The sequence below is a fragment of the Heloderma suspectum genome, chromosome 2 (assembly GCF_057233095.1).
Source record: "Heloderma suspectum isolate Gila_16-S chromosome 2, 16-S_ref, whole genome shotgun sequence".
NCBI lineage: Eukaryota > Metazoa > Chordata > Lepidosauria > Squamata > Helodermatidae > Heloderma > Heloderma suspectum.
The window spans coordinates 287,402,573-287,429,859 of record NC_139459.1 but is presented as its reverse complement, the minus strand read 5'-3'; the positions used below and the strand labels follow the sequence as shown (position 1 = coordinate 287,429,859).

General features: G+C 40.8%; 1 protein-coding gene across 8 annotated transcripts in view; it reads left to right on the top strand.

Moving 5' to 3' along the window:
* PBRM1 (polybromo 1) overlaps positions 1 to 27,287 on the top strand; it is a 76,662-nt gene that overhangs the window by 45,591 nt on the left and 3,784 nt on the right. For 3 of the 8 annotated variants that reach the window (XM_084839746.1, XM_084839745.1, XM_084839750.1), the window contains 13 exons: positions 350 to 535; positions 1,838 to 1,995; positions 5,050 to 5,316; positions 5,716 to 5,861; positions 6,060 to 6,217; positions 7,299 to 7,482; positions 9,330 to 9,540; positions 10,217 to 10,418; positions 15,493 to 15,657; positions 20,753 to 20,899; positions 22,685 to 22,752; positions 23,591 to 23,807; positions 25,807 to 26,191. In XM_084839746.1, the coding sequence (XP_084695872.1) occupies positions 350 to 535; positions 1,838 to 1,995; positions 5,050 to 5,316; positions 5,716 to 5,861; positions 6,060 to 6,217; positions 7,299 to 7,482; positions 9,330 to 9,540; positions 10,217 to 10,418; positions 15,493 to 15,657; positions 20,753 to 20,899; positions 22,685 to 22,752; positions 23,591 to 23,807; positions 25,807 to 26,090 (2,393 nt within the window). In that variant the 3' untranslated portion in view covers positions 26,091 to 26,191. Of the gene's footprint in view, positions 1 to 349; positions 536 to 1,837; positions 1,996 to 5,049; positions 5,317 to 5,715; positions 5,862 to 6,059; positions 6,218 to 7,298; positions 7,483 to 9,329; positions 9,541 to 10,216; positions 10,419 to 15,492; positions 15,658 to 20,752; positions 20,900 to 22,684; positions 22,753 to 23,590; positions 23,808 to 25,806; positions 26,192 to 26,887; positions 27,127 to 27,287 lie in introns of those variants that run through there. The other 5 variants (XR_014788502.1, XR_014788501.1, XM_084839747.1 and 2 more) reach the window with 5 other exon arrangements.

Here is a 27,287-nt window from a genome sequence, read left to right as displayed (position 1 = left end):
AATGTTCTGCCAAGTGTAAAGTGCTTTCCTTCTGCTCTTTCTCACCCCCACCAAACAAAAACTTTGGAGGTGATGTGTTCACCATTTCAGTGCTCAATGCATGCTTTCTACAAGTGGGAAAAAGCTGTTCCCCTCTTACTTCGTGGTACAGCAAGACTAGCCCCTTTCACTTTCATCACATGGGGATGGGCATATTGCTTGATATGGCTAGTGGCAATAAAGCTCTAGGAGGAAACAGTTGCCCTGTACAGAAAAGGCCCTTACTGTACAAAGCGTTGCAAGGCGAGAAGTCTTGGGTCTTTAAACTGACTGTATATCATTCCAAATGTTTTCTTTTATGTTGAATAAGAAGCTGAAAAGAGTGAAGATTCTTCTGGAGGATCAGGACTGTCTAGTTTACACAGGACATATAGCCAAGATTGTAGCTTTAAGAACAGCATGTATCATGTTGGAGATTATGTATATGTTGAACCTGCAGAAGCCAATTTGCAACCTCATATAGTCTGTATTGAACGACTGTGGGAAGATTCAGCTGGTAAGGAAGATCCTTCTGGTAATTTATAATGTGTGTGTAGCTGGCAGTGTGTGGCTGTCTTACACCCTGATACATCCTTTTGTTAACATGATAAGTATTTCCTTAGGTGGTAAACACTACTGTGATGTTTCCCTAATAGAATGATAGATTTTGGAAATCATTCAGTGCAAGGAAAGCACTTAGCTGGTCTTGGACTGGCTCCTTATCTTCTGTTTCCTTGGAGTGGGTCAGAGAGGAGAAATCTCCATTCTTGTCTGCCCGCCTGACTGTACCCCCAGGGCAACCAGTGCAAAGGACCTGATCAGCCTGGGGGTGGGGGTGGGGTAAAGCAGTGGTGCAGCTGAGCCACAAGCACAGAGTCACATCATGCTAATGCCCAACTACCTGAAAGCCTCCCTTCCCTTGGCACCCCCCTAAGATCAGGGCGTCAGGTCTCTCACACACTCATTGCTGTTGTGATTGCCATTGTGGGTGGAGTTGTACTAATGGCATGGGCACCTGTTGCCTCTTCCCTGTAGCATCATTAATGACAGCAGATATCTCTTCCCTCCCCCCACCCCCATATCTGCTCTGAACTAGCAATGTCAGAGAAATCTGTTTATGAGGGGGAGCTCAACAAGCTTCCTGTGTTTGGGGGCCCCAGACTTCACTCTGTTTTCCGTGAACTGGCTTGACTTGGTCTGCATCGAGTTGGGCCAGTTTGCAGATTTTCTGTATTTTTTATTTGCATAAATTGCAATTTATACAAATTTTGGTCGCAGTCTGCATAATTTGTACAAATTGCAGCTGCAATTTGTGCAAATCTCTATTTCCGCACCAAAATGCAGAAAAGTTCCCAGATTTTGGGAAAACCAGAACCAAATGGGAGCCAAGCTGGGCAGGCAGTGGAAGTCCGTCGAGCCCCAAAAGTGCTGGATTTACAAGCGATGGAGATCCCTACCCTGAACTTATATGTTGTGCTCAACGGTAATGTTTTTTCTTTGATGATATGTGTAGTCTCAGTGGTCGAGCACTCATTTAACTCATAAAGGAAGTTGCAAAGAGAAACATGGCCATTCTCTTCCAGTTTGCCCCCAACTGCCCCAGTATTTTGTGCAGTTTGACTTTGAAAAAAAGAGAAAAATACAGAAAAATGTTATTCCTCAGTGGCTACGCACTGCTCTTATGCAAAGCTTCAGAGACAATCAGAATTACTTCAGGTGTTCGATGTAAGAAGTTCTTGAAATTAGTTTATACTGAGTTATAATTGTTTTGTATCATAAAATGATGAAATAGAGAAACTAAACTGTCTCTTGTTTTTAGGGGAAAAATGGTTGTATGGCTGTTGGTTTTATCGACCAAATGAAACATTCCATCTTGCTACCAGAAAATTTTTGGAGAAGGAAGTGTTTAAAAGTGATTATTACAACAAAATTCCCGTGAGCAAGATCCTAGGCAAATGTGTGGTCATGTTTGTTAAGGTGAGAAAAGGCTAAATGGGCTGTTAACGTTGAAACTGATTTTATGCTGCATCTAATATTTCTTAAAGGTATCTGCGTGAAAAGACCACTAAACAATTAGTATTTTGTTGTCGTAGAATTTATTTTATATTTTGCTATGTATCTCCCAACTCAGTGGTGAAATGCTTATCAATTTAGAAGCAAAACAAAGCCACCCAAAAATAAGGGAATGGCTTCTAGTTAGAGGATTCCCTTGGTATGCAGTTATATAGGAGTTTGTAAATTAAAAGAAAAATAGTTTTTCAAAATCTTCAAAGTAACATGGTTGGGACCTGTGGCTTTCTAGACTTACAGAATGTTGATGGCAGTTGAGCTTATAGAGATAAGAGGGAAAAGGTCGAAAATGGGTGGGCAACATGAGTGCCATGTCCCCACAGCCCCCAGTACAGCCCCTGCCACCACTACCACCCAACAAATTCAGGGAGACCCTCTTTTTTTTATTAAAAAAAATTGCAAACAAAATGGTGTCCAGAGCTGCTACAGACAGCCAAAAGGGTTAGAATTAGTTTGTTTGTAAACTAATGCTTTTGGACTCCATAGCAGCTATAGATGCCTTTTTTCCCTTGTTTTCCCCCTGTTTTTGGCACCTGGGAGGGTGGGAGGGGGACTGGGCGAAAATGGCCTTCAGCCTCCTGAAATTGCCCACCCAGAACCAGACATTAAGCAGATTGTGTGACTCTATCAACTAGATACAGAATGTTAGATTGTCAGTTAAAAGAAAAAGGGAAATGGAGGACAGGTGTCGAGGGAACTGGGCATTAGGACTGGAGGGGGGAGTATGCCATGAGGTTTAAGAACTCTCCTTTGTACTGTAAAGGGATGTTTCAGAAGGAAATGAAAAAGAAAAAGGATACCTTCCCCCTTCGTACTGTCCAGAACTGTAGCCACCTCCCCACCATATAGTTGTGAAATTCTCAGGTTTGGGGTTGACAACCCTTTTGTGCAGGGGTCTGCTACCTGGTGCTCGCCAGATGTTTTGGACTACAGCTTCCATAATCCATGAATGTTAGGCATGCTAACTGAGGCTTATGGGAGCTGTAATCCAAAACATCTGGAGAGAACTAGGTTACCTGCCCCTGCTCTAGTGGTGTATAGTACAGCAGGGGAAGTTTGGGAAGGGGGGCAGGGAGAAAAAAATTATTTATCCCTTTCCCCCTCCCCACCCCAATAGGCCTGAACAGCACTACAAAGCTCCTGTTCCAAGTTGCTTGGAGTCCTGAACAGGAACATTCCTCTTGGGGGGTGCTAAATACATTGGAACTTTGTGTTGCCAGTCCCACTTGTAGTAACTATATAAGAATATAGTAGTGTAACTGTTATTAATAGAGATCTACTAGACCGATTTTGCTCATTTTTTTTTAACTTGAAGCTTGAGCAATGTAGACATGCAGAAAATTTTGAAACTTCAAAAGAGTTCAGTATTCAAGCTTTAATAGCAAAACAGTATGTTTATTTGTCCCGGGCCAGTCTCCTATTCCTCTATGGTTCAGTGCCAGGTTTTTTGATCCGTGCCAAACAGCACCTGAACTGACATCACATGTTTTCAACCTCCATTATCTGTCCTTTTTTCTATTTCTGTTTGGGTTTGTTTTTATTTGTTTCTTCACAAGCAGGCTTCATGGGGCATTATTAGGCCTTGGGGCTGTTGCTAGAGGCAACGGCCATGCTCCCCCCACGAGGTTATATCGTTTTGAACAGGACAAATCAGAGAGAGAGGAGGGAAGGGCTGCTTCTGCTCCTCCTATGACATCCTAAGAGTGGTTGGGGTTTGTGTATTTGTGGGTGGGGGTGGGGTGGGGTGGGGTGGGCTCAAGACGAGCACCATATTGGATGGCTGTGGCTCAGGGCAACTGAGAGAAAGGTGGTGTGTGTCCCCCCCATCTCACCTTTTTCTTTTTCAGGCCCAGGTGAAGTTGGGACTTCTTTGAACACCCCTTTTCCCTGTAACAGAGGAGGGGTGGCTCTGTCTATGCTTTCATGTAATGGGATGAAGTTCTTACTGGAACAAGGGAGGCTAATTGTGTGGGTGAATGAGAGGGAGGGAGGTGGGTTGGAAGACCCCATTTGCTATGGCAGGGGGAGGCTTGCTTTATTGTAGTGAGAAGAGGTCGTATTATGAGGGTGCTCGCTGAAGAGAACTATTTTTGCTTCCTATAATGTTTGTAGTTCAAGACTAATAATGAGAGACAAGGATTTTCCCTTCTCAAGCACAGTTTGATCTGTGCCTTGGTTCCTGATTACGTGCTGTAGAAAATGCATGCTGCAGATAAACCTAATGTGAATATTAAAGTGAAGGTTGTCTCCTTAGATATTCTAAGGAGTTAGGTAAACTTTGCATTGAAACACTTTGGCCATGAGCTGAAGCGGCCCATGGACATATCGATGGGAGAATTGCTGGTTTTCCCTTCCAGCCACCCTTTGCATTTCATGGAATGCTGTTTCAGAAGTTTTGGAGCCACATAGGGCTGCTGCTGGAAGAGGAAGGCTCTCTGGATCTTGGCCTGTGCATCCTTCAAAAGATAAGTTATGAGATGCTAAGAATAGCTAAAGGAATGTAATCACTGTGATTAGATACTTAACGGGTTTGCATGACATGAGGTTGGTTAATAAGCCACAGTGGCTTGTTAACCACCCCCTTGTGTGTCGGCTAATTTCTCTAATTATTTTTGCTAGGCGTAAGTTGTCATGGTATCCAAACCCGGCAAGGGTGGTTGGCTGGGGTGGTTAAGAAACCATCCAGCAACTTTACAACAGATGGTGGATTCTGGGTGATTTGTTAACCATCCCAGCCACCCACCCTTACTGGGTTCAGGTGTCAAGACAACCCGCGCCCAGCAAGGGTAATTGGGAAAATCAGTTGGCATGCAACCAGCATGCACGGGAGTGATTAACAAGCCACCATGGCTTGTTAATTACCCTCGAGTCGTGCTAACTGGCTCACTGTTTCAGCAAATGCCAAACACTGGTTTATGTGGTTCTTTATCATCCCAATGATTATTTATTTCCATTGGATAGGAGTATTTTAAGCTATGTCCAGAAAACTTCAGAGATGAAGACGTCTATGTTTGTGAATCACGTTATTCTGCAAAAACAAAGTCCTTTAAGAAGATTAAATTGTGGACTATGCCAATTAGTTCTGTACGATTTGTCCCTCGAGAAGTGCCCTTGCCTGTGGTTCGTGTTGCATCGGTGTTCGCTAATAAAGACAAAGTCGATGAAGAAAAACATATTGAAACATCTGAGGAAAACAAAGTGGGAGACAATATCCTTAGTCTTGAAAAGGTATATAAGAAAGAATTGGCCATTAAAATGAAAGTGTCAGTACTTTGACTCTTGTGCTCATGTCTGTAGGTTTTAAAAACTATTTATCAATTTAGAAATCGTTAGTTGCTGCTTCTATCTGTTCAAACATAGACATCTGTGATTTGTACCTGGATCTCCCATATGCTGGGGTTATCTCATTAATTTCAGTGGCAGGAGCACCTCTGTATACAGAAGGATAAGAGTACTATAGTCTCTCCCACCCAGAAATAAAGAAGGAAACCTTTGCATGTGTGGACATCAGAGGCCCTGTATATGCAGGTAGCCTCTGGATGGGGCTGAGTAAACTCCTGATGTACCATTTTCTTTAGTATTAGTTGCATAACTTTCCCCACTTCTTAAATCTGTCTTTCTGTACAGGATAAAGAAGATGTTCCAGTAGAAATGTCAAATGGGGAACCTGGCTGTCACTACTATGAACAGCTTTGTTACAATGATATGTGGCTGAAGGTTGGGGATTGCGTCTTCATAAAATCACATGGCTTAGTCCGACCACGTGTTGGCAGGTATACTGTGTGTGTGTATGTGTGTGTGTAGCTGTATAAATATGGTTGCATACCTTAAATCTGTCTCAAGACTTACATGTACAAAAGCAAAAAGTGAATAAAGCCATCATGGAGTAAAGTAATTGAGGGGAACTGTTAAAATTTGGATGGATCTTGTATTGGGATGCTTTGAAGCAATGACTTGTTTTTGTTTTTCAGAATAGAAAAAATGTGGGTAAGAGATGGAGCTGCCTATTTCTTTGGTCCAATCTTTATACATCCAGAGGAAACTGAACACGAGCCAACTAAAATGTTCTACAAGAAGGAAGTATTTTTGAGTAACCTAGAAGAGACCTGTCCCATGACATGCATTCTGGGTAACTGCATTGATCACATTTGCTAATGTCTGTTTTGAGCTGTATATTTAAAATATCACTACAATCCTGACATTTCCTTGGCCTTTTAATGCTTTTGCTATATTATGTATCAGAGTTTGGGGTACATGACTAGGGTTTGGGAGACATGATAATAAACTTGAGTGTCTGCTGCAAGATGAATGCTTTCATAATAATTCTGTAGCTTTTTTTAAAAAAAATCATTTTCAATCTTCTAGAACCTGGTAAGAGGGGAGAAGGAATATTGTGAAATCCAGTAGGTTCTTTGCTAGAAAAGTACTTTTTCATAGTACTGGCTGGGTATAGCACTTATCTTTGATAACACTGGGACACAAATAGCTGGAGAATCAGCCTTACCAGCTGCTGCTGACTCAAACTACCAGTTTCACAGTACTGCCAATTTTACAAGAAGTAAAAAAGTTGCATACTTGTGTTGTTGATTGTTTTGAACTATTTTAAGTGAATTGATTTTCTGTTTATTTGAAATGAAGTCGGCTGTGAAAGGTGGAGGAGAGCCCTGTTTTTGTCATACAGTGATCATTGCCCAATCCTGCAAGGGAGAGCAATGGCTCGCTTCACATGTCACGCCAACCCACCATTTTAAAAAAAACTGTGGGTTATGAATGAGGCAGAGTGCTGGTGCTGGCTGCCCAATCACTCCTCCTGCAGCATGAGCAGCTGACTAAACAAACCAGAAACTCTGGCTTGTCTCTTCCCCAACAAACCAAAGAAAGAACCCCCAAACAAATTGCACTGGGCCAATGTGTGTGGCCGATGCAGATTTGTATCTGCTTCTGGATGTTCATTTGGTATCCCTTGAACCTATTGTATGTGTCTGTTGATGGACATGGGGGATGCATGCTCCCATCACAAACAACTTGTTGCATTCAACACACATGAGTAGAGTGAAGTGGAACTTATATGTGCCACTGTCCGCTGTGTGTGATGAGTCAGTATTCTGCCATGAGCCTTTTGATGTTTTAAAATCTGCAGGTCTGTTACATAATTTTACATTACAGCTATTAGTGAGGAAAATTTTGCTACTTACTCTTCTGTCTTGCAGGAAAGTGTGCTGTGTTGTCTTTCAAAGACTTCCTCTCCTGTAGGCCAACTGAGATTACTGAAAATGATGTTCTCCTCTGTGAAAGTCGCTATAATGAAAGTGACAAACAGATGAAGAAATTTAAGGGACTGAAAAGATTTTCTCTTTCTGCGAAAGTAGTAGATGATGAAATTTACTATTTCAGGTAAAGTATGTTTTGTTTTTTAATCAGAGATCACAGATATCAGAGACTTTGTTTGATTAGATATGAGAGGAGAGGGAAACCCTTTGGTAAAATTTGATATTAACTGAAACATTTTCTCATCCATTAAAATCTGATTTTGAGCCTGGACTTTGTAAGATCCCAAAAGAGTAATCAAGGTCATCCTGAACATACACAAAAAGCAGGGTTACCTTCTGTGCATAGGTTATGGGACAGCTGCCAAGTTCATTTTATAGATATAGGCCCTGTTCGCACCTAACAGCGGCAAATCGTGGGCTAATTAACCGTGCACGAGCCGCTACCACTTTGCATAATCAACCCAAAGTTAATCTAAGAACTAATCATAAGTTAACTTTGGGTTATTAAAACCACAGACAATCCATAGTGTCTGGGTTTGTATGTCACGAAACAACCAACAGTGGGGCTAGTCAAAGGTTGATTTTGCAAAACAGAAGCAGCTTGCAATGTGACAAATTAAAGGTTAATTAACCCACGATTTGCCACCATTACATGCAGAGTCGATCATAGTTGTCCAGTGTAACGAGTCTGACTATTAGTCTATCTATGGCAATATGTGTTCTCAGATTGGCAGAAACTTTCCAAGGGCTCAGACAGAGGTATTTCCCAGCAATCTGTGTCAGAGATTCTTTAACTTATAATGCCAGGGATTAAACCTGCTGATTTACAGCTTTATATTTTATGTAGAAAATTATGACGATGAATATAACCATTTATATTTAACTTCTAGCAAGATGGGTTTTTTTAGAAATATTGTTGCACTAAATCATATGTTTTGGTAACTGAGATTCCTGTTCAAAGGAATGTGCAAGTTGAAACAATTGTGTAACAGGAAACCACTTTTTGGGGGAGGGGGGTGACTTTTGTGAAAAGACTTAGGTGTGTCTTACCATTAGATAAATTGATTCCATTGCTAATTATGTTTAGCATAAGCAGACGTCTTAGAGCTACCAAAGCCATTCTGTTCTGTGTGGCCTGGAAATACAGTATGGACATCTTCTAAATAGGTATTCTGGTGCACAAACAAGAAATAGTCTTGTGGCACCCAAAAGATTAACAGATTTATTATGGCATGGACTACAGTCCACCATCAGAGGCATGAAGTGTTATCCTATACACATGCTGGGGGATGGGGATTGTAACAGTGGAGTCAGAGGGAAATTAAATGTAGAAATTATAGGCAAGTGACAATAGCTTTATTAAACTTCACTGTTTACAGTCCCCACCACTGTGCGTATGTGTGTGTATATAAACTCAGGATAAACTTCATGCATCCAATGAATGTAGCCCATGAAAGCTTATGTTATGATAAATATCTTGGTCTTTAATGTGTCACAAGCCTTTCTGTTGTGTTTTGCTACAACAGACTTGTTGTTTTTGTTATTACATTTATATCCTGCCTTTTTTCCTCTTGAAAGGAACCCAAGGCGGCTTACATTGTCTTCCTCCTCTCCTCCTCTCCATTTTATCCTCACAATAACCCTGTGAGGTAGGTTAGGCTGACAATCAGTGACTGGCCCAAAGTCACCCAGTGAGTTTCATGGCCGAGTGGGGACTAGAACATGGATCTCCTGAGTCCCAATCCAACACGCTAACCATTACACAACACTGTAGCTATCCCTCTGGAAATTATTCTGGTGCAGTTTCAGAACTGAATTAAAACAACAACAGCACAGTAGTTCACCTTTTCTTTTTCTTTTTTGAAATTTCCATTTCCACTTCATACAACACTTATTGTAAAGAAGCAGGATTTAGGAACAATATGTTGTACAGAGGAGTTTTATTCTTATGTTGTTGTGGGTTTTTTTTAGGAAACCCATTATTCCTCAGAAGGAGCCATCTCCACTTCTGGAAAAAAAGATTCAGCAGCTAGAAGCAAAATTTGCTGAGCTGGAAGGAGGAGATGAAGAGATTGAAGAGATCGGGGAGGAGGAAGGTGAAGTGACAGAAGCACCAGCGATGCCTCAGCTTCAGACTCCACTCTCTAATGAACTGGATATAATGCCATATACCCCACCACAGGTAACATCATTTACTGGCAAAACGTTTCTCTTCCCTACCTCCTTCTTTGCTTAAAAACCCAGTGCTTTTGGCTATGGTGAGCTATTTGCAGCTCCACATACTGTTAACTTGCTTTTCTTAATTATTTTGTCAATATAGAGAAGAAAATCTTTTCATAACGGATGTAGTTTCAGATGCCACATGTATGTGCAAGAGAGGTCATACATTCACTTGTAGGTTTTTGTTCATTTTCATGACAGTAGCTAGTGTTGAATCACACACTGCCATTTAAACTTGGGGAAATTGGGAGTTGTGCTTCAGCACAAGAACAGTACTATGAGGCATGTAAATGAAAGCCCTTGGTTGCATAGGTTACTTTGCTGGATTGTTGCTATGTCTAGGAAGTCCTAAAGATCAGTTTGGAATAATTTTAAATGACACCAGATATGCTCGAGTCCTGCAAAGATTTTGTAAATCCTAGAGGCCAGTAACCAATTCCTAACTATGTCAGCCAGATACCTGGGGGAGAGTGGTGTTTCCAGCCCAGCCATATGCTATTTTCTCGTTGAAAACTATCCAAGTCCATTATCAGCTTAAAACTATGACTGTGCAGAAGCAAAGCTCAGAAACTGAGGTTCTCTAGTCTTCACTTAATAAGTTCCTACGCATTTATGACCATAAATATTTTTCCCCATAGTCTACTCCCAAGTCTGCCAAGGGCAGTGTAAAGAAGGAAGGATCAAAACGGAAGATCAATATGAGTGGCTACATCCTATTTAGTAGTGAGATGAGAGCTGTTATTAAAGCTCAGCACCCAGACTATTCCTTTGGAGAGCTCAGTAGACTTGTTGGAACAGAGTGGAGAAACTTGGAAGCAACCAAAAAAGCAGAGTATGAAGGTAAATTAAAACTGCAATGGTGTGAAATGAATGGTTCCCTTTCAGAAAAGATGCAGTGTCCTTTGAGAACAGGCAAGTCATATTTCCATCTTTGAATGTTTAAGTCAACCTTCCCCAACCTGGTGCCCTCCAGCATGGCCAATGCTGTCTGGGAATCATGGGAGCTGGAGTCCAACACATTTGGAGGGCACCAGGTTGGGGAAGGCTGCTTTAAGTGATTGCGTCATTGATTCTATCTTGTTATGAACTAAAGAAATCAGTGGTGGTGGTGAAGCCTCTGGTCCTGGTTGGCTGACCTGACCTACTGTCACAGAGGGGCGGAGCAGGTGGAAGTGTGGGCACAGGGCCCTAGGAAAGGAGGCGGCGGCGGCAAGAACCTGAAAAGGAAGTAAGCAAAGGGAAACAAATAGGTTTTAAAGCAGGAGGGTTAGGAGAGGAGTGAGGTGAAAATAAGGCCAAAAGAAACTAAAAGACAAGAAAAACTGGAAAGGAGACGTAACAGAGAGAATAGGTGAACCTAGACAGACGCTGCAGAGAGGAAGAAATCTGAAGTTCACATATTGATTTGAAATAACCAGCCCAAACCTTCAATAACATGGTTCTAGTGCATATAGAAAGGAGAAGTTAATTCAGCATTGTTAATGCTGATATGTAGGAAATGACAGTACGCTGCAAAAAGAAGGCAATTCAAAGCACTGAAAGAAGATTAAAGCAGAGCAGAAAAATATGTGGCTTGGTTATTTTATTCATTTTACTACATTTATACTCTTCCTTTCCATTAAATATGCCCAAGGTGACAATAAATAATACAATCTACAATTAGCTAAATAATAATCTGAAATACATTTCTGCAATTATATATTTATTTTATTACTACATTTATATCCTAACTTTTTTCCTCTTGCAAGGAATCCAAGGCAACTTACATGGTCCTCCTCCTCTCTATTTTATCCTCACAATAACCCTGTGAAGTAGCTTAGGGTGAGAGTCAGTGACTGACCCAAGGTCACCCAGTGAGCTTCATGGCCAAGTGGGGAGTAGAACTCAGGTCTCCCCAGTCCAACACTGGAACCACTACACCACATATGTCTTTATTTACTATATAAAGCAGTGGACTGCAACATGATGAAACTCAACATTATATTTAGTTAACAATTGATTTCTTGGAATACTGCACCTTTTGCTTAGATTTGGACTACAGCATTTGGCTACTGAACCCTCACAGATTTGCTTTTATTTTATTATCTCATAATTACAGTTCTGCTCTTTGATCAGCATAACAATACAGTTCATTTTTAACAATTGATCTCTTTCATTTGAGCACAGATACATTTTCATTAAAACCTATTGCTACTATATGCTAGAATATTTTTCCTAAACCTAAATGCTAGAATATTTTAAGGTATTTATTGCAGCATTAAAGAATAAATATTAAGATCTGATGATGATGCTAAGTAATTTTAAAGCAAGTTTGATATTCAGACTGAACTCTGTCATCGGGGGGTCTTTCTCCTGTTTTTGTTTGTTTGTGTGTTTTAAACTACGGACCTACTGTATATCATTTCTTGCATACTGAATAGTAGACAGTTCATTTAGTTCCCTTTTTAAAACTGTTGTTCTTTTGTAGAATTAAAACTAGGACAATATGTCTTTGAAATGTTTCAAAGCAAAAATGTTGGGCTCCCCTCTGAATCTTATCTTTTGAATCATATCCATATCCAATGTCATTGTGGCCCTTTTTATTTCCCTTGAGCATATGCTATGTATTATAATACCATAATTATAATACATAATTGGTAATTAAAACGTATTTCCACCTATGTCCTGTTTTAACTTGATTGCAACTTTCCAGCCTCTGGGTTGGATCCAGACTTAATCATACTTAGAGTAGAGTCACTGAAATACTTGGGACTTACCTGAGTAATGACTATCAATGACTACTAGTCCTGATGGCTATATGCTACCTCCAGTATCAGAGGCAGTATGCTTACGTACACCACTTGCTGGAGAACATGCGCGGGAGGGTACTGTTCCACTCATGTTCTGCTTGTGGGTTTCCCGTGGGCAGCTGGTCGGCCACTGTGTGAACAGAATGCTGGACTAGATGGACCCTTGGTCTGATCCAACAAGGGTCTTCTTATGTTCTTAATGATGAACTTAAATCCCATTGATTTCTGTGGCTCTACTTGAAGTGTGACTAAGTCTGGATTGAACCCTCTGTTCTCAGACTGATATTTGATCTGCTATTTTTTGTCAAAAGCATATTGCTCTTTCTAGATGAGGATGTGGATGGAGATGTTAGGCAAAAAAGTCATTTATTCTATTTTGTACCTTTTTGTAGGAATAGATTTGTGGACACAAGAAAAACTATTCCATGCGAAGGTGCATTCAAAATTAGACGGCATTTTCTTTCCTCCTTAGATGGCTTTTTATAAAACCTTAGGATACAGTCCTATAGGATTTATGCATCAATAAGTGGCTTTTAGTCATTGATGAACATGGATTTTGATACACCCTTGAGCTTTAAACACTGAGAATATTATGTTAAAATGCCATACAACCAAAAGGAATGCATGACAAACTTTGTTGCTAAACAGAATTAGTAAACATATCCAAGCAAAAGTTCATTAATATGAGAAATTAAGGGCGCAATCCTATGGCTGCTAGACAGCACTTTGACGGCCATAGGATTTTTTGGTTTCTGGGAACTGAGCTCGGAGTCAGCGCTCCAAGCTGGGTTCCCAGAAATCTGACCCCTGCCGCCGCCGCCTTGTATGTGGCATGGGTCATTCTCGGGTCCGCGCTTGGAAGAGCAGTACAGAGCGGCTGAAAAGGGACATTGCCAGGGGAGGGGAGGGGATGGCAGAAGCACCAGTATGACCTTCCTATGCATCGTCTGGCCTCTACCCCCGCTCTGACGCACTCAGGCTAGACAGCCAAAATCGGCTGTCTAGCTGTAAATGCAGGGCAGCTGGAGTGCAGAGGAGAGGATCCCTTCCACGCTTCACCTGCCCTGCATTAGATAGTTGGCCGCCTTGGAGTTCAGAGGTGAGTCACTATCCCCATAGGATTGCGTCCCGGTATTTGCAAACCCTGGTCAAGGATTTGGGATTGGGTTTGTTGAACTTGACAATGAAACACCAAAGCTTAGCTCCTATGTCTGCTCACTGTTTTGGATTGCTCTGTCAATATTGCAAGTTTTTGTTTTTGTGTCTGCTAACATCTAGCACCAGCCTTTTAGGACAAAGCCATTGCTGAAATGTTGGCTGTTATTTTGCTGGTTATAGTCCTAATTCAAGTCTCCAAAATTAACATGATAAAAGAGAATTTTATCCAGTGAGACTATTTTAAGAATTACTTCAGTGTGGCGTTTTCCTTTAAACCTAAAAAAAAAGTTCAAATAATCCATATTCCACCTTTTCTATATATAAAACAGGATAGATCACCTCTTTTGCCTTCTAGCCTCCTTTTAGAGGGATTTTGTGTTCTAAAATAAATAATACATTGTATACCTAAAACTATACAGGCATAGGAAACTTTCATGTATCTTTACATGTGTAATCTAGATTATTTCTTATTCTGGACATGATTTATTTCTACTAAAGCTTCATAGTTGTGTGCTTTTTTAATGGGCCGGGTTATAGCTTCCATTCCTATCCCAAATCAAAAGAAATGCAGGGGATGGGGGGACGGGACAAGGTTTTCATGTTTGTCAATAATTTAGAAACAGTCCTTTTGACAACTGCGTGATTTGAAATGGTTTACTAGGAAACAAGTCTTCTGATAAGACATATTATATAAAACTGTCTCATTATTTTGTAATAATTTTTTCATCTTTTATTGTGGAAACAACAGAAATAGATGCTATATTTGTTCAGTAGTTTTCCCCAGGAGTTTAGGATGAGCCATGGCAACATAACACATTGCAGTGCAAACATTTGGAATGGGCATTGAGAACAACTCCTTTACAGGTGTGAAAACTGCCATCCAATCAGATTTTGTTCTGTTTAGCAAACATCTAATTCTCATGGTAGCAGTAAGAAGCTTATTTAGGACCTTGGAAATTATCAGATGCATGGTACTTAAGTCACTAAATATCTGACATCTAGTGTGTTATGATTAAAATCTAAAAATAAAACTGCTGAAGGATCAAAATAGGGTTTTCCACCAAATTACTGGGTTTTTGTCAAACACAGAGAGCCTGTTTACATGAGGAGAAAAATGCAAAGTTTCTTTTGACGCTTCCTCCAATTATGGCAATGTTAGTTACCAGTTTTAGTGTAGGCAAATAACTGAATTCTACTATATTTTGATCACTTTTTGTCATCTTCCGCCCCAGTACAAGTTATATGAATATTGCTCCCACTTTGTTCAAACTGGGTGCTTGTTTTCGATCAGAGCAAGACTGTTGGACAAGACGGTACAGCTTGCTTACACTGAAACTCTACACTCACTTCTGTGGATTGCAGCTGTGGTGCTTAGTATCATTTACACTAGAGTGTCTTGTATTCTTGTCATAAATTTAGTAGACAACAAAGATAGGGAACATCCTGGTACACATATTGATTCAGTGCTGAACTGCTGCTATTCTATTGGTAATATTGGTGGTGTGAGCTAAGAAAAATTAATCGACTATAAACTCCATGGCTTGGATTCTGAGAACCAGGAGGTGATGGAAGCTTGCAGAAAGAGACTTTCCATCCCACACTGTTCAGGGAGGTCCTCTGACACTCAGGAGAAACATTTGGAGGAAGCTAGGTGCTGCAGGTGGGAGGAAGAGACAGGAAGGTCTCCTTCTGTGAGGTTCCTTCTGTTCATGGCTCTCTGGAACCAACCCCGTTCTTTAAACCTTCTGTGGATTTTTTAACATCATAGATTCTTTAAACGCTTTTTGTTGGCATCCAAATAAAATCAAAATTATGTGCAGTACTACTAAAAATTGCCTGGGTTCTTTTTTTTTCCACATAAGCCTAAATTTGTGCCAATGTTTCGCTAGTCCTTCTTCAATTATCAGAGAATATTTTTAAGATTCTGGGTTGCAAAACAGAACTGAAAATCTGAAATACTTTTGCAGAGCGGGCAGCTAAGGTTGCTGAGCAGCAGGAGAGAGAACGAGCAGCACAGCAACAGCAGCAGAATTCCTCCCCCCGGGCAGGCACTCCTGTCGGGGCACTTATGGGGGTGGTGCCGCCACCAACACCAATGGGGATGCTCAATCCGCAGTTGACACCTGTTGCAGGTAAAAACAAACAGGGGCTCTGACCATTTTTTCCCTTCATCCACTTTACCAAACTCCTTCATAACTCTGAATGCTGTTCCTGGGTCACTTCATTCTTACTGAAGAAAAAAAAATAACCAATCTCTTAAACCTTTCTTCTGAAACCCTTACCTTTAAATTATCCTGATTTGGAGCACAGATTTTGCCCTCACCACATAAGTATGCACTCTTATCCTGACCAAGCCTGTGCCAGTTCCTTTCCTAGTCAGCAGACCTACTCCTAGTTTGCATTGTATCACATCTGTTAACTCTATTTATGTTTCTTTTGAACACTGCAGAATCAGCCTACCTTGGAAAGAGTGAATGATCATGTATTTGATGAAGTGGTCTCTAGTACACTAAAGTTTATGCTATAATAAAATTAGTCTTTAAGCTGCCAGAAGACACTTTGTTGATTTTTCTCATATGGCACATCAGCAGAATTGATGGACTCTCATAGCTAAAATCCTCTTGTATTATTGGTGATGTGTTAAGACTGTAAGAAACTGTAATATAACACCTTGATTTGAGGGTAAACTTGGAGAGTCAGCAGTTAGGAAAACTGATTTTATCTATCTGTTGAACTGATTAGGGATCTTGGCAGCAGTGTCTAGGATCTGAAGAATCTTGCAACTAGCTCTCTTGCCCAAGGGGACTTCAGGCTTGTGCGCATTGAACAGCAGCCCCTTTGTACCACATTGCAACCCACTTCTGTAACTATGTGGTATTTCAAAAGGGCTGACCTAGTAAGGACAGAAATACATTTTTTCAATGAGAGGGTGTGGATTTGGAGGCCCCTGTATTTTCTCGATTTAAGTAGTTAAGAATTAGATTAATCATGCTCTGAATAAGTGTTTTCTGAATAACTGTATGTCAGTACATGGCAACAATTGCAAGGTATTTTAATTCCTTTATAGGTAATGGGACACAATTGTTTATTAATATTGCTCAGTTCATAATCTACCACTTCGATGCTCTGTATTTATTTACATTGAATTGCCTTTTCAGTAGTCCCATCTCTTAAAAAAAAAAATTCAATATACCATTTTATATTGTTTTTTTCAGCACATGTTGGTGTCTTAGCTTTTCATGCTCTCATTCAAATTAACTTATTAAAATGTTCTTTCAAAACACCTCTTTAATGTGAAGAATATCTTCTTTCAGGGGGGAAAAATGTGTTTCTGGGAATTCATTTACTTTGGGCAGTATCCAGTGCAACACTTCTGCTAACGTAAATTAGGTTGCACTAGCATAAGCAACAGGTTTCCCCAGAAAACCAACCACACTAATGAACACTAATGCTGTTGCACTAAAGGTTGCTTATGCTAGTGTGACATAACTTACGTCAGCAGTAATGTCGTATTGGACACTGCACTTCATGCTTCCTAATTAATTTTCAGCTTTTCTAATTGATTTCCTAACATCTAGATCTATACAGTTAAAACTTTCTGAATGCACTTTGAAATGCACTCTGTATTTTGGGAGGGGATCTTTTTGTGCTGTGACCCTTTACAGACTTAAAAAAAGGTCTATCTTATGTTCCTTTTGGTCTTTTTATTACATACTGTTAGGAAGTAGAAGTCTCTAAGACTCATACAGATTTCTCTTGTCTGGAAATGTCTAAAATACAATCTAGTGTTCACTTGCTGTAATTTTGAAGTAAAAATCAACAGCTAATATAATCCTCAAGGATTAATTATAATATTTCTGAAGTGTATGATGTCATGCTAGTACAGCAGAAAAATTTGTTGTGTTGCATCCCGAGTTCTGAGAGTAGCATTCTGCTCCTGGAACAGGGCACTCTCAGGTTTTGGCTCCATCTTCCTCATGTGTGTGTGTGCATGTGTGCATGTATGCATGCTCATACACACATCCCTGGTACAGAGGGCTGGGGGGCCCTTTAGAACAGCATGAGAGATAGTCAGGGGGGAAGTCAATGAAAAATACTTCCCAGCCCCAACAGAAGTGGACTCTAAGGGTGGACATGGGTAAGCCACTCTCTCTCAGCCCCAATCTGTATATGGGGATAATAATACTAGCCTCCCTTACAGGGCTTCTTTAAAGATTACTGACATAATGTTTGTGATATGCTTTGAACTCTCTCTCTCACTCACTCACTCACTCTAGTTATTAGTATCATTGGGTATCAAATAGTAGACAGTGTTATTTCCTGATGGTTCAACATGAAACATGAATTTACAGTAGGGTATTCCTAGAATGATACCTTTTAAACAACTTGGTTCTTTTTTAATTTGTTGTTGAGAATTTCTTTTTAATTAAAACAACATGGGCTTGCCAGTGCAGTTGAGAATCTAGTCTATGAAATTTGCATTTTTTAACGGCTTAATTCGTAAGGATTTTTCCTTTTCAGAGGAGTTCGTTCTTGTTGTTACATGTTTTGTGTTCATATTGAATATTAAGATCTTTCAAAGTTTTCCAAAAGCAAATGTATAGTTCACTTAGAGCCCAGACTTCAGCTTTGCTGTCTAGAGGATTCTCAGTGCAGTGCTTGGGGAAACCTGCCCCATTTGCCCAGAGAGGTGGCCCTGTGTCCTGCACCAGGGCAGCAGCGTTCACACATCTGTAGCTTCTATAGCATATACCTGTGCTTGTGCCACAACATTTAGAGTTAAGTAGAGAATCAGTCTGCTAGTTTAGGTAAATTTATTTCAACTATTCTTCAAGTGAGCTCACACACCCAGCATACAATAGATCTAGAACTTCCAAATTTTATTTCCCTTTAGTGGATAGGTCTAAATATGTAAAAATAATTTCCTGAAGTGATTCTTGACTGTCTGAAGTGAAGCAATCATGTAGGTAATCAAGTGATAGTTGTGATTATCATGTCATTTGGTCAACTAATATTATCCCCAGAGCAACTCACAAACATAATCCCCCCAATATTTATCTCAGTCCACCCCCATTAATTCCACTCAGAACCACCACCACCCCGCTCCAACACACACACCAACTCCCATTTTGCAGACAATGAACTCCCTATTCTACTCAGGAAATCCTTTCCACCAATCCCCATTCTCTTCTCTTCCCTTTATCACTCCCACTACTTCTCTCAGGACACCCTCATTATTCTCTTCCCTGTCAAACATGAACCCCTGCAAATTCCTATTGTCCTTTCAAGAGCAGCAGCAGCAGCAGCCCCCCCCCCCAAAAATCAGTCATACACTCACATCCCCTATTACATTTCCATTATTCCCTTCAGGTTTCTTACAGGGTATGCTTAGGAGGAGAAAGAAAGATATTTCTTAATAAAGAAAAGGGAGATGTGATAGTGTTTTTCAAATTTCTGAAAGGCTATCATGCAGAAAATGGAGCAAAATCATTGTTTGGTTTTTTTCCAGGGGGCAGGACTAGAACATATGGGTGGAAATTGAAGGGAAGCAGCTTGTGGCTAAACATTAGGAGAAACCTCCTCACAGTGACTGGGTTTGTACTGTGGATTGTTGGTTGAACTGTGGGTCAGCGTGTTGTCTGAACCCAGGACATTTTCCAACGGGTGGCTTGTTAGCCATGCAGTGTAGCTTATTCTTTTTGAACAAGCCACCTTGAGAACCCATGGTTTGTTGTTAGTTGTTTAGGGTGGTTAACAAGCCACCCTGTAGAAAACACCCTGGCTTCAGTCAACACACTAATACACAGTTCAACAACAAACCACACTCAATCATTGAGTGTGGCTTAGCATGTTGTGTGAACAGCTCCAGTGAGAGCTGTTGGGCTGTGGGACAAACTACCTCAGGAGGTATTTAAGCAGAAGTTGGGCACTTATCCATCAGGGATGCTGTAGCTGCATCCTGCATTGCAGAGGCTACGTTGAGCAGGGGTATTGGAATAGATGATCTCCAAGGTCCCTTCCAACTCTGATGACGTTACACTATTTCTATATCACCCGTCATGTATGACATATCCAGGCATATACAATAATAAAACTACAAGATCAGTATACATTATAGCTAAAACAAGTACAGTTATATAACAAACCAATAAGCCATAAACTAAAATTATAACAACCAGTGTCATAAATTAGTAAATGCTGAGGTGAATAAAAAAAGTTCTTAACATGAGCCTAACAGATTCAGCAGATGTTTTATTTCGCCGGGGGGGGGGGGGATTCCAGAGAGTTGTTGCCAATTGGACATCTGCAGGATGTGGAACAACCTGGCAGGCCTATGATGCTGGTAGCAGCAGCCAGGCAGATCTATGTGGGAGACAGATACCCCTTCTCCCCCTCGATTATTCCCCTCAGGCCACCTTCCCAAATCTCCCCCTCTACCAAACCCTATTTTCTTTTCAGATGCACCTCCCTTCGATGCCCATTCTGCCCCCCCTTGCATGATTTCTTGTTTAGTTACATTAGTATGTGAAAATTAACATGTGCTGAAGACAAAGGATTGTACTGTGCAAAACACAGCTTTCAGTATTGTTTTTTAATAGCATAGTAATTACTACTGGTAATTTTTAAAAGCTATATGAGAAAATACGATTTTGCAATCCATTTTTTATGATGATTCCATGAAGTTTCTTCTATGTTTTCAGGCATGAAAGATAAAATCTCTTTTTTAAAAAATACTTTCAGTAGTCTATTGACCTTGAGATGTGAGGCAGAATGGCCTATGCAATGTTTTTGTATTATCTTCCCATTTCTGTAAGTGGTTCCATTGTAAGTGAAATAGTTAAACAAACTGAGTGCTTGGTTTTTTTGTTTTTGTTTTTAAAATTCTGTTAGGTTACAGTACTATCCCAGAAACTTTCAATGTGCATGTAATATTGTATAAGTTCATATGACTGACAGAACATTTTGCATTTGCTTGCAGTAATAACAATTTAATGATGCCAAGTGTTCAGTTTGTTTCCTCCTGAAGAATATGCCAATAGGCTAAATACTAATCTGTTCCAAATGCAATATTTGGTATTGTAACATTGTTCGTTTTTGCAAGGTACTAATTGTAGTATTGTATGGCAGTACTGAAGTACTGCTTATTTCTGGGTAGTGCATGTCATTATTGTTTTGATCATTTTGCATGTCATTGATGCATGTTTGAAATTTGTTGTGTCCTTCAAGGCATGCTAGGTGGCTATCCACCAGTGCTGCCACCTTTACAGGGCCCAGTTGATGGCATTGTTAGCATGAGCAGCATGCCGCCACTTCACCCTGGGGTGCCTACACCCCACCAACTTCCACCAGGCATGCCAGGCATCCCACCACCGGGTAAGAATGACCTCCTCATTCGCTCATTATTTTTACTTTCTGTTCTCACCCCATTTAACCAACTACTATGAGAAAGGTTGGCAGCTTGTGCATTTATAGCTTAACTCCTGCTCAATGTCCCCGGTATGTCTAGCTATGCTAATGCACAAAATGCATTGAGAAATATACGAAGTATATTTACAGAACATACTGGCATTTTATCCATGTAGATAAATAAACATATGTGACTGATCCAGCAGCAAAGGTGTTGACCAGTGACATGTAAGAACACTAGTTAAAAATGCATTAAATGCCCTGGCTTTACCACTTATTTGTAATATTGAAGGCACATACTTTCCGATCCGTGTGAACATGTAGAAAATCATGTTCTTTGTTTACAGTGGATTTCTAAGAGTAACTCACCCCTAAATTGTACTTCTAAAATAACTCACTCCGGATATGAATCTTTACACCAGTATGTTCTTCATTTCTTTCTTCTTTAAAAACTGTTAGTTCAGATATACGCATCCTGATTACAATGGCTTTGCTTAATAGCAGATCATTTAAAAATTTACGTCTAAGCACAAGGCTAGAATATGACATCAGTACATTGTTTTAAACAAACTAAACTAAAGCTTCGGCCAAGAGAGTATCAGCTTCTGGGATAATTGAATGTGCTTGCAGGCTTGCCCAACATGAGATGCAGTTTTCAGTTTCCTTCCAGGCTTGATACATACTTAAAATTAAACTTTTCTCTTGTTATGTGAATCAGTATTTATCCACCACAGTGAACAAAACATTAAGAGGAGCAACAGATTATTTCACTTTTTGTTACCAATTCTTTCTTTTTAAAATGGGGATGTATAAACTGTTGTGATACTTCCATTACTGCCCTCTTTTTAAACTTTTTTGCTGCTGCTAATTTTTCTTTGACTTCACATAAAATACTCCTTTTCTGCATGCACTGGTTAAGTTCAGCTGTGGGCAGAAACGAATATAGTTTGCCTGTTTTATTTGAAAGTATACATTTAAGAGCAGGGTTTCCCTGAACTCCAACTAAACATGAATAATTGCACGCAAGATCACTTTATACAAAGCCTGTTAGGGTATATGGCTGCATCCTAATTTCTAACAAGAATCAAGAATTGAGCATTTACAGCAGGATATGAGCTTTGAAGCATAGATAGTTTCTTTATACCACACTGTGCTGCTGAATTTGAACAACCATAAAGTGTTCATAGATGTTCACTATCTTTGCCTGGTTTATCTATTTAAAGAAATCCCTGTCTTCTCAGATAGAGAAGCTTTATTGAACATAATTATTGATTGCATGCTTGGTATTAAAAGCAGAGCCTTAAAACAGGAATCTTCAAGAAAGCACCTGCATTAGTGCCAAATGAAATGTGGTAAAAATGAAGAAATGGACACCATCAGGCCCAGGAAGAAGGGCTGTTGCACAACTTCCATTGATTTCAAAAGAAAGGGCACTTGCACAAATTCCATTGTAGCTGTGGTGTTAGCAAATTATTTTCACAGCCATAGAAGAGATGTTGATTACTAGATGAATTAATATCTGATGAAACCAAAAAAGTCAGCAAACCTGACAGCCAGGCAATATGTAGCATCTTTATTACCTTAAATAATGCTACTTGAGAATGTACATAATCATACATCAGTAAATAACAGTAGTTTGAGATTGCACAGGAACATAATGATTGGATGATATACTTTTAATCACAGGCAAAATGGCTTTTTTGTCTCTAGCCTGAAATAAGACTCTAATTTTGTTTGCACTTTGAAATACAGGTGTTCTGGGTCAAAACGTTTCCTCCATGGTAGGAGCACCAGCACCAGGAAGTCCATTTGGACAGCAGGTAATTGATTTAGACAAGAATAAGGAAATCCTATAAATTATATTCTGAGAGTTTGCTTTTTGAAAAGGATGTCCTCCAATGTCCTAGTGAGTGTATTGCATTTCTGATTTGCTATTGCTCCAGTATGACCTCTTGTCTAGCCTGAAATTTAATGATGTAGGAGCTAGAATATATATAAGTTGCATCCAAAGCTCTTTCTTGGCAGACACTGTCAAAGGAATTATCAGAAGAACTAAGCAGGACAAGTGTTCTTGAGGGAGAAAGTGGGGGAAGAACAGCAATACTCTGAACAATGCCTTGTCACTTCTTCCCGACTATAGATTTCTGGCCCTGGTCCCTGCCTCCCAATCTCCATACCATTCCTTGTAATCTGTGCCATTATTATTATTATTATTATTATTATTATTATTATTATTATTATTATTATTATTTCCAGCTTATTTTTAAATTAAAAATCCAGATAGGAAAACAGTTAAAGTGTATGATATATACAGATGTGGTTTCCTGTGTATAAATCAGTTGATTTCTTTCATACAAGCTTTGGGCTATTTTGGTATAAGATTTGAAATGGTTTTGTTTTGGCATTAAGCATAATCCAGTTGTCTCTTGTGGGCCATCATTCACCAGACAGTAGCCACCATACCCTTAAGGACCTTTCATACACTTCCGCTTTTATACCCTTTTCTGTTGTTCATCATATTCCAATGAACCAAATTTAGAAATGGAATAGTCACTAGCTCATTTCAGCTGCCCTTTGTTAAATGTGGTATTAAAAGCTAGGGGGGATTTTAACCTAATTTTTAATATGCTCTCTCGGTATTATCATTTACTATTCTAGATGGGTATCCTTGGTCCACCAAGCCAACAAGCACCACCCCCCTATCCTGGCCAAAATCCAGCAACTCAGCAGGTCATGCAGCAGCCTACAACTCCTATGTTTGTCTCCCCTCCACCAAAGACACAGAGGCTTCTTCACTCAGAGGCTTATCTGAAATACATCGAGGGTCTTAGTGCGGATTCAAATAGTATTAGCAAGTGGGACCATACCCTTTCAGGTAAGTCTCTTGCATTAAGCAGAAAAACTGTAGAAAAGTGTTTTTCAGCCCTTTCGCTATGGGGCTGTTTGTATGACATGACAGCCCATCATGGGTTATTTAACCCATGCTGAGGCAGCAGCACTTGCAGGGCCCATGCAGCTGCCATTTTGAATATGCAGCCCTACTCGAGGGTTGTGTCTCATGAACCTGGTGAGCATGGGCTTTGCGAGGGTTAAACAACCCTCGCATAACCCATGCTCTCCAGGTTTGTATGACATGACAACCCTTGGACGGGGGTTGCATTTGCAACCCAGTGCCCACGGGCACCGGAGCTCGCTGGGGGTTAAATAACCCTACGAGCTGCAGTGTGTCATCTGAACCCCATCTATGTCTGTAAAATGGAATATGCAGAAAGAGGTTTTCAGTGGCTGCGCCATAATTATAGAACTCCCTTCCCATAGAGCAGAGGGGTACAATCTGTGCCCCCCTCAAGTCCTGTAGCTCAGCACCAATGACCCCCCCCGCTTTCACTCATTTAGATCTCTGTTGAAAAACTTTCCAAAACAGTGTGAGGTGGTGCTGGGGGAGCAGGGGAAGGAGAGAACTGGCAAACATTGTCCCCTCCCCCCCGCCCTTCTACCAGTGGGATCCGTCTGCTAAATCAAAAGTATTTGGTAAAGTAATGCATTTATATTACTCACATTTGAGCTGCCGGGTAGCTCACTGAGGAGCACAGCAATGGACGCAAGTCCAGCGTTTGTGTCCCACCCCGGGAAGATGTTGAAGGTGCCATGTTACATCATTTGAGTATAAGATGGAGGTTTATCCATCTGGTGTGATGAGGGGTAACCATGGGTGCTAGACAGGGAAGAAGGCTGTTGCCATTAGCCTGACCACAGTGGATACTGGAATACCACATCAGTTCTGGCCATGACTGGCTTCAAGACAGGATTGCTGGGCACTAATGGGGATTGCAAGTCTTCAGGTTTGCTGAACCAGTGGCTCTTTTAAAAGGTGGGGATTGGGCAGTGTTGGGGCTGCTCAGTAGCCTAGAGGAACAAGAACCAAGACTGTGAGAAATGAGGATCAACTGGTCCATTGTGACATCATGCTCAATACTAAAGACACACTAGGAGGAGAAATTGGGTAAAAAGTATAACCCCCATCCCTCTGTACTGAAGCCACAAGGAAAGATGAGAGCTGCTGTCCCCACCCACCCCCCTTGGGAAAGAAATCACAAATGTAAATATAAATAAGCTATCCACAATACCTGTTAACAATCTGTTAAAGACACCAGAAATTTTTACTATTAAGTATATTCACTTTGTAACCCCATTGCACGAAGATTTAAAAGATCATGGGTTGGATCCAGAATCTTTCTTCTGTAAGAGGAAGGCCTCCACTCACAGGTCATTCCACCTGATTTTGGGGGTACTCCCCCACACACACATCTCACCCCATTCAGCATGATCTCCTGACTCTTTGTGTAGCATTTTCAGCTTTCAAGTTTTTAAAATGAAAGCACCCCAGAGTGAGTGTGCTGTAATCCCATCAGGTGACATTTGTCCAACACACCTAGTAAGCCTGAACGATGTATTCCCTCATCCACCTGGAGATGGTTGAAGAAAAACCTTACATCCCAAGGACTTTCCCTGAAAAGCCATAGAGCCTTGCTTTTCTTGAGGTCCTGTCCAAATAAAATCGCAAAGCCCTCCAGATATCTCACTTGTGCCAGCTGAACTCCTGAGGATGGGAGGGGTTAGGGCAAAAAGGAGAAAGAGCCAATTCCTAGGACCTATGGAATAAAGGGTTTAATTTTGGAACAAAAGAAGGGTCTGGCCTCAACACCATTCTTTCGGTATGAAACATACATAACTGCAAGTCAGAAAACAGAGTCCCCAACTCCAAAACCTGCCTAATGGAAGTGATAGCTACCAAGATGGCAATTTTGTGAGTCAGTATTTGTAGTGCACAAGTAGCCATCAGTTCAAATGGAGCCATCTCGTTAAAATTTCAGGTGGGAAATCTATGTATCTGTGGAGTGGGGGAGAATCATCAACAAAGCCACCCCTCCAAGGAACCTCTTCAAATGTGGGTGAGCAGACAAGGACCCCATTCCCCTTGCAGTTCAAAACACTACTTAGTACCACAGCCTGTTTTTATGGTATTGGTACCGAGACCCTTGTCCATACCTTGCAAGAATTCCAAAATAATTTTCACTCTGCCAAGGAAATAGCTCCCTTTCCTTGTCCTTGCACCAAGGCAGGAAGATTTTCCAAGTGTTACTGTAAACTCTGTTAGTGGACTCTTTTCTAGATGAGAGAAGTGTTCTCAAAAATATCATCCAAGTAATCCAGTAGTTACAGCCAAAGCCATTCAGTTTCCAGGCAGTTAAAAAGGTCCAGCTACAGATGCAGAACCAGGCCCTGAGACAGTACATCCCTCTGGAGTGGAAGCTGCGAATACTCCCAGTGTTAGTTCCATGAGATCCACAAACCATGGACACCTGGCCCAAAATGGAGCTATGTGAATTACCTCGGGTCTCTCTTTCCTTATTTTCTGTAACACCTGGAGCAACAGGAATACAGATGGAAAGGCTTACAAAAGACCTCTTAGCCAAGCCACTTCCAGAGTGTTTATGCTTTAGTGCCTTGCTGCACTGAAACTTTGAAGAAGGGGAACTTGAGCATTCTGCAAACAGATACAGAATCAGGCAGCCAAAACACCAGTTGCCTGGTAAAATACCTGAGGGTGTAGCCTCCATTCCAACTGAGCCAGTCCAGCTGAGCCAACATTCCCGCTGAGCCAATCTGCTTTGCCTGTCCAGCTAGATGTTCTGCTCTGATTGACAGCAGATGCTGTTCCACCCAACTGAAGAGCTTTGCTGCTAGCATTTTGAATTACCTAGATTTTTTCCCACCTTGGTGATTCACATAAACCTTGCCTGAGATATTGTCTGTGCAGACTAGAACTTGGCTTCCTATGATCTCATGTTGGAATTCCCTCACCGCCAGTTACACTGCCCAAAGTTCCAACCAGTTGATGCTCCTCTGAGCTTCCAAGACCAACCAAGTCCCTTGGGTCATCTTCCCATCCAGATGAGCCTCCCATTTGAACAGACTGGCATCGGTTGTGATTATGGTCCAGTCATGCTCCTCCAGATCCCAGGCAGTCTGCTGGGCTGCATCTACCAGTCCAGCTCCTGCCTGACTAGACCTAGTATCCCCTTTCTTTTTGGGATCCAGAAGAAGATTGAGCAAATCCTAGACCTGACCAGGAGGAGGTGCTATCCCAGTCAGGAATGTCCTCCATACTGCTCAGAGAACAGAAATTTACGGTAAGAAAATTTCCATTTTTCATGTTGTGTGGAGAATGTGGACTGTGCTCTATCACTGACTGACATCAGTGGAATGTGGATTTTACTTGTGAAGTAAAACTTTATTTTGGTTATATTGGCAAGTTGTACAGAAATTAAAGAATTTAATTTAACCAGGGCAC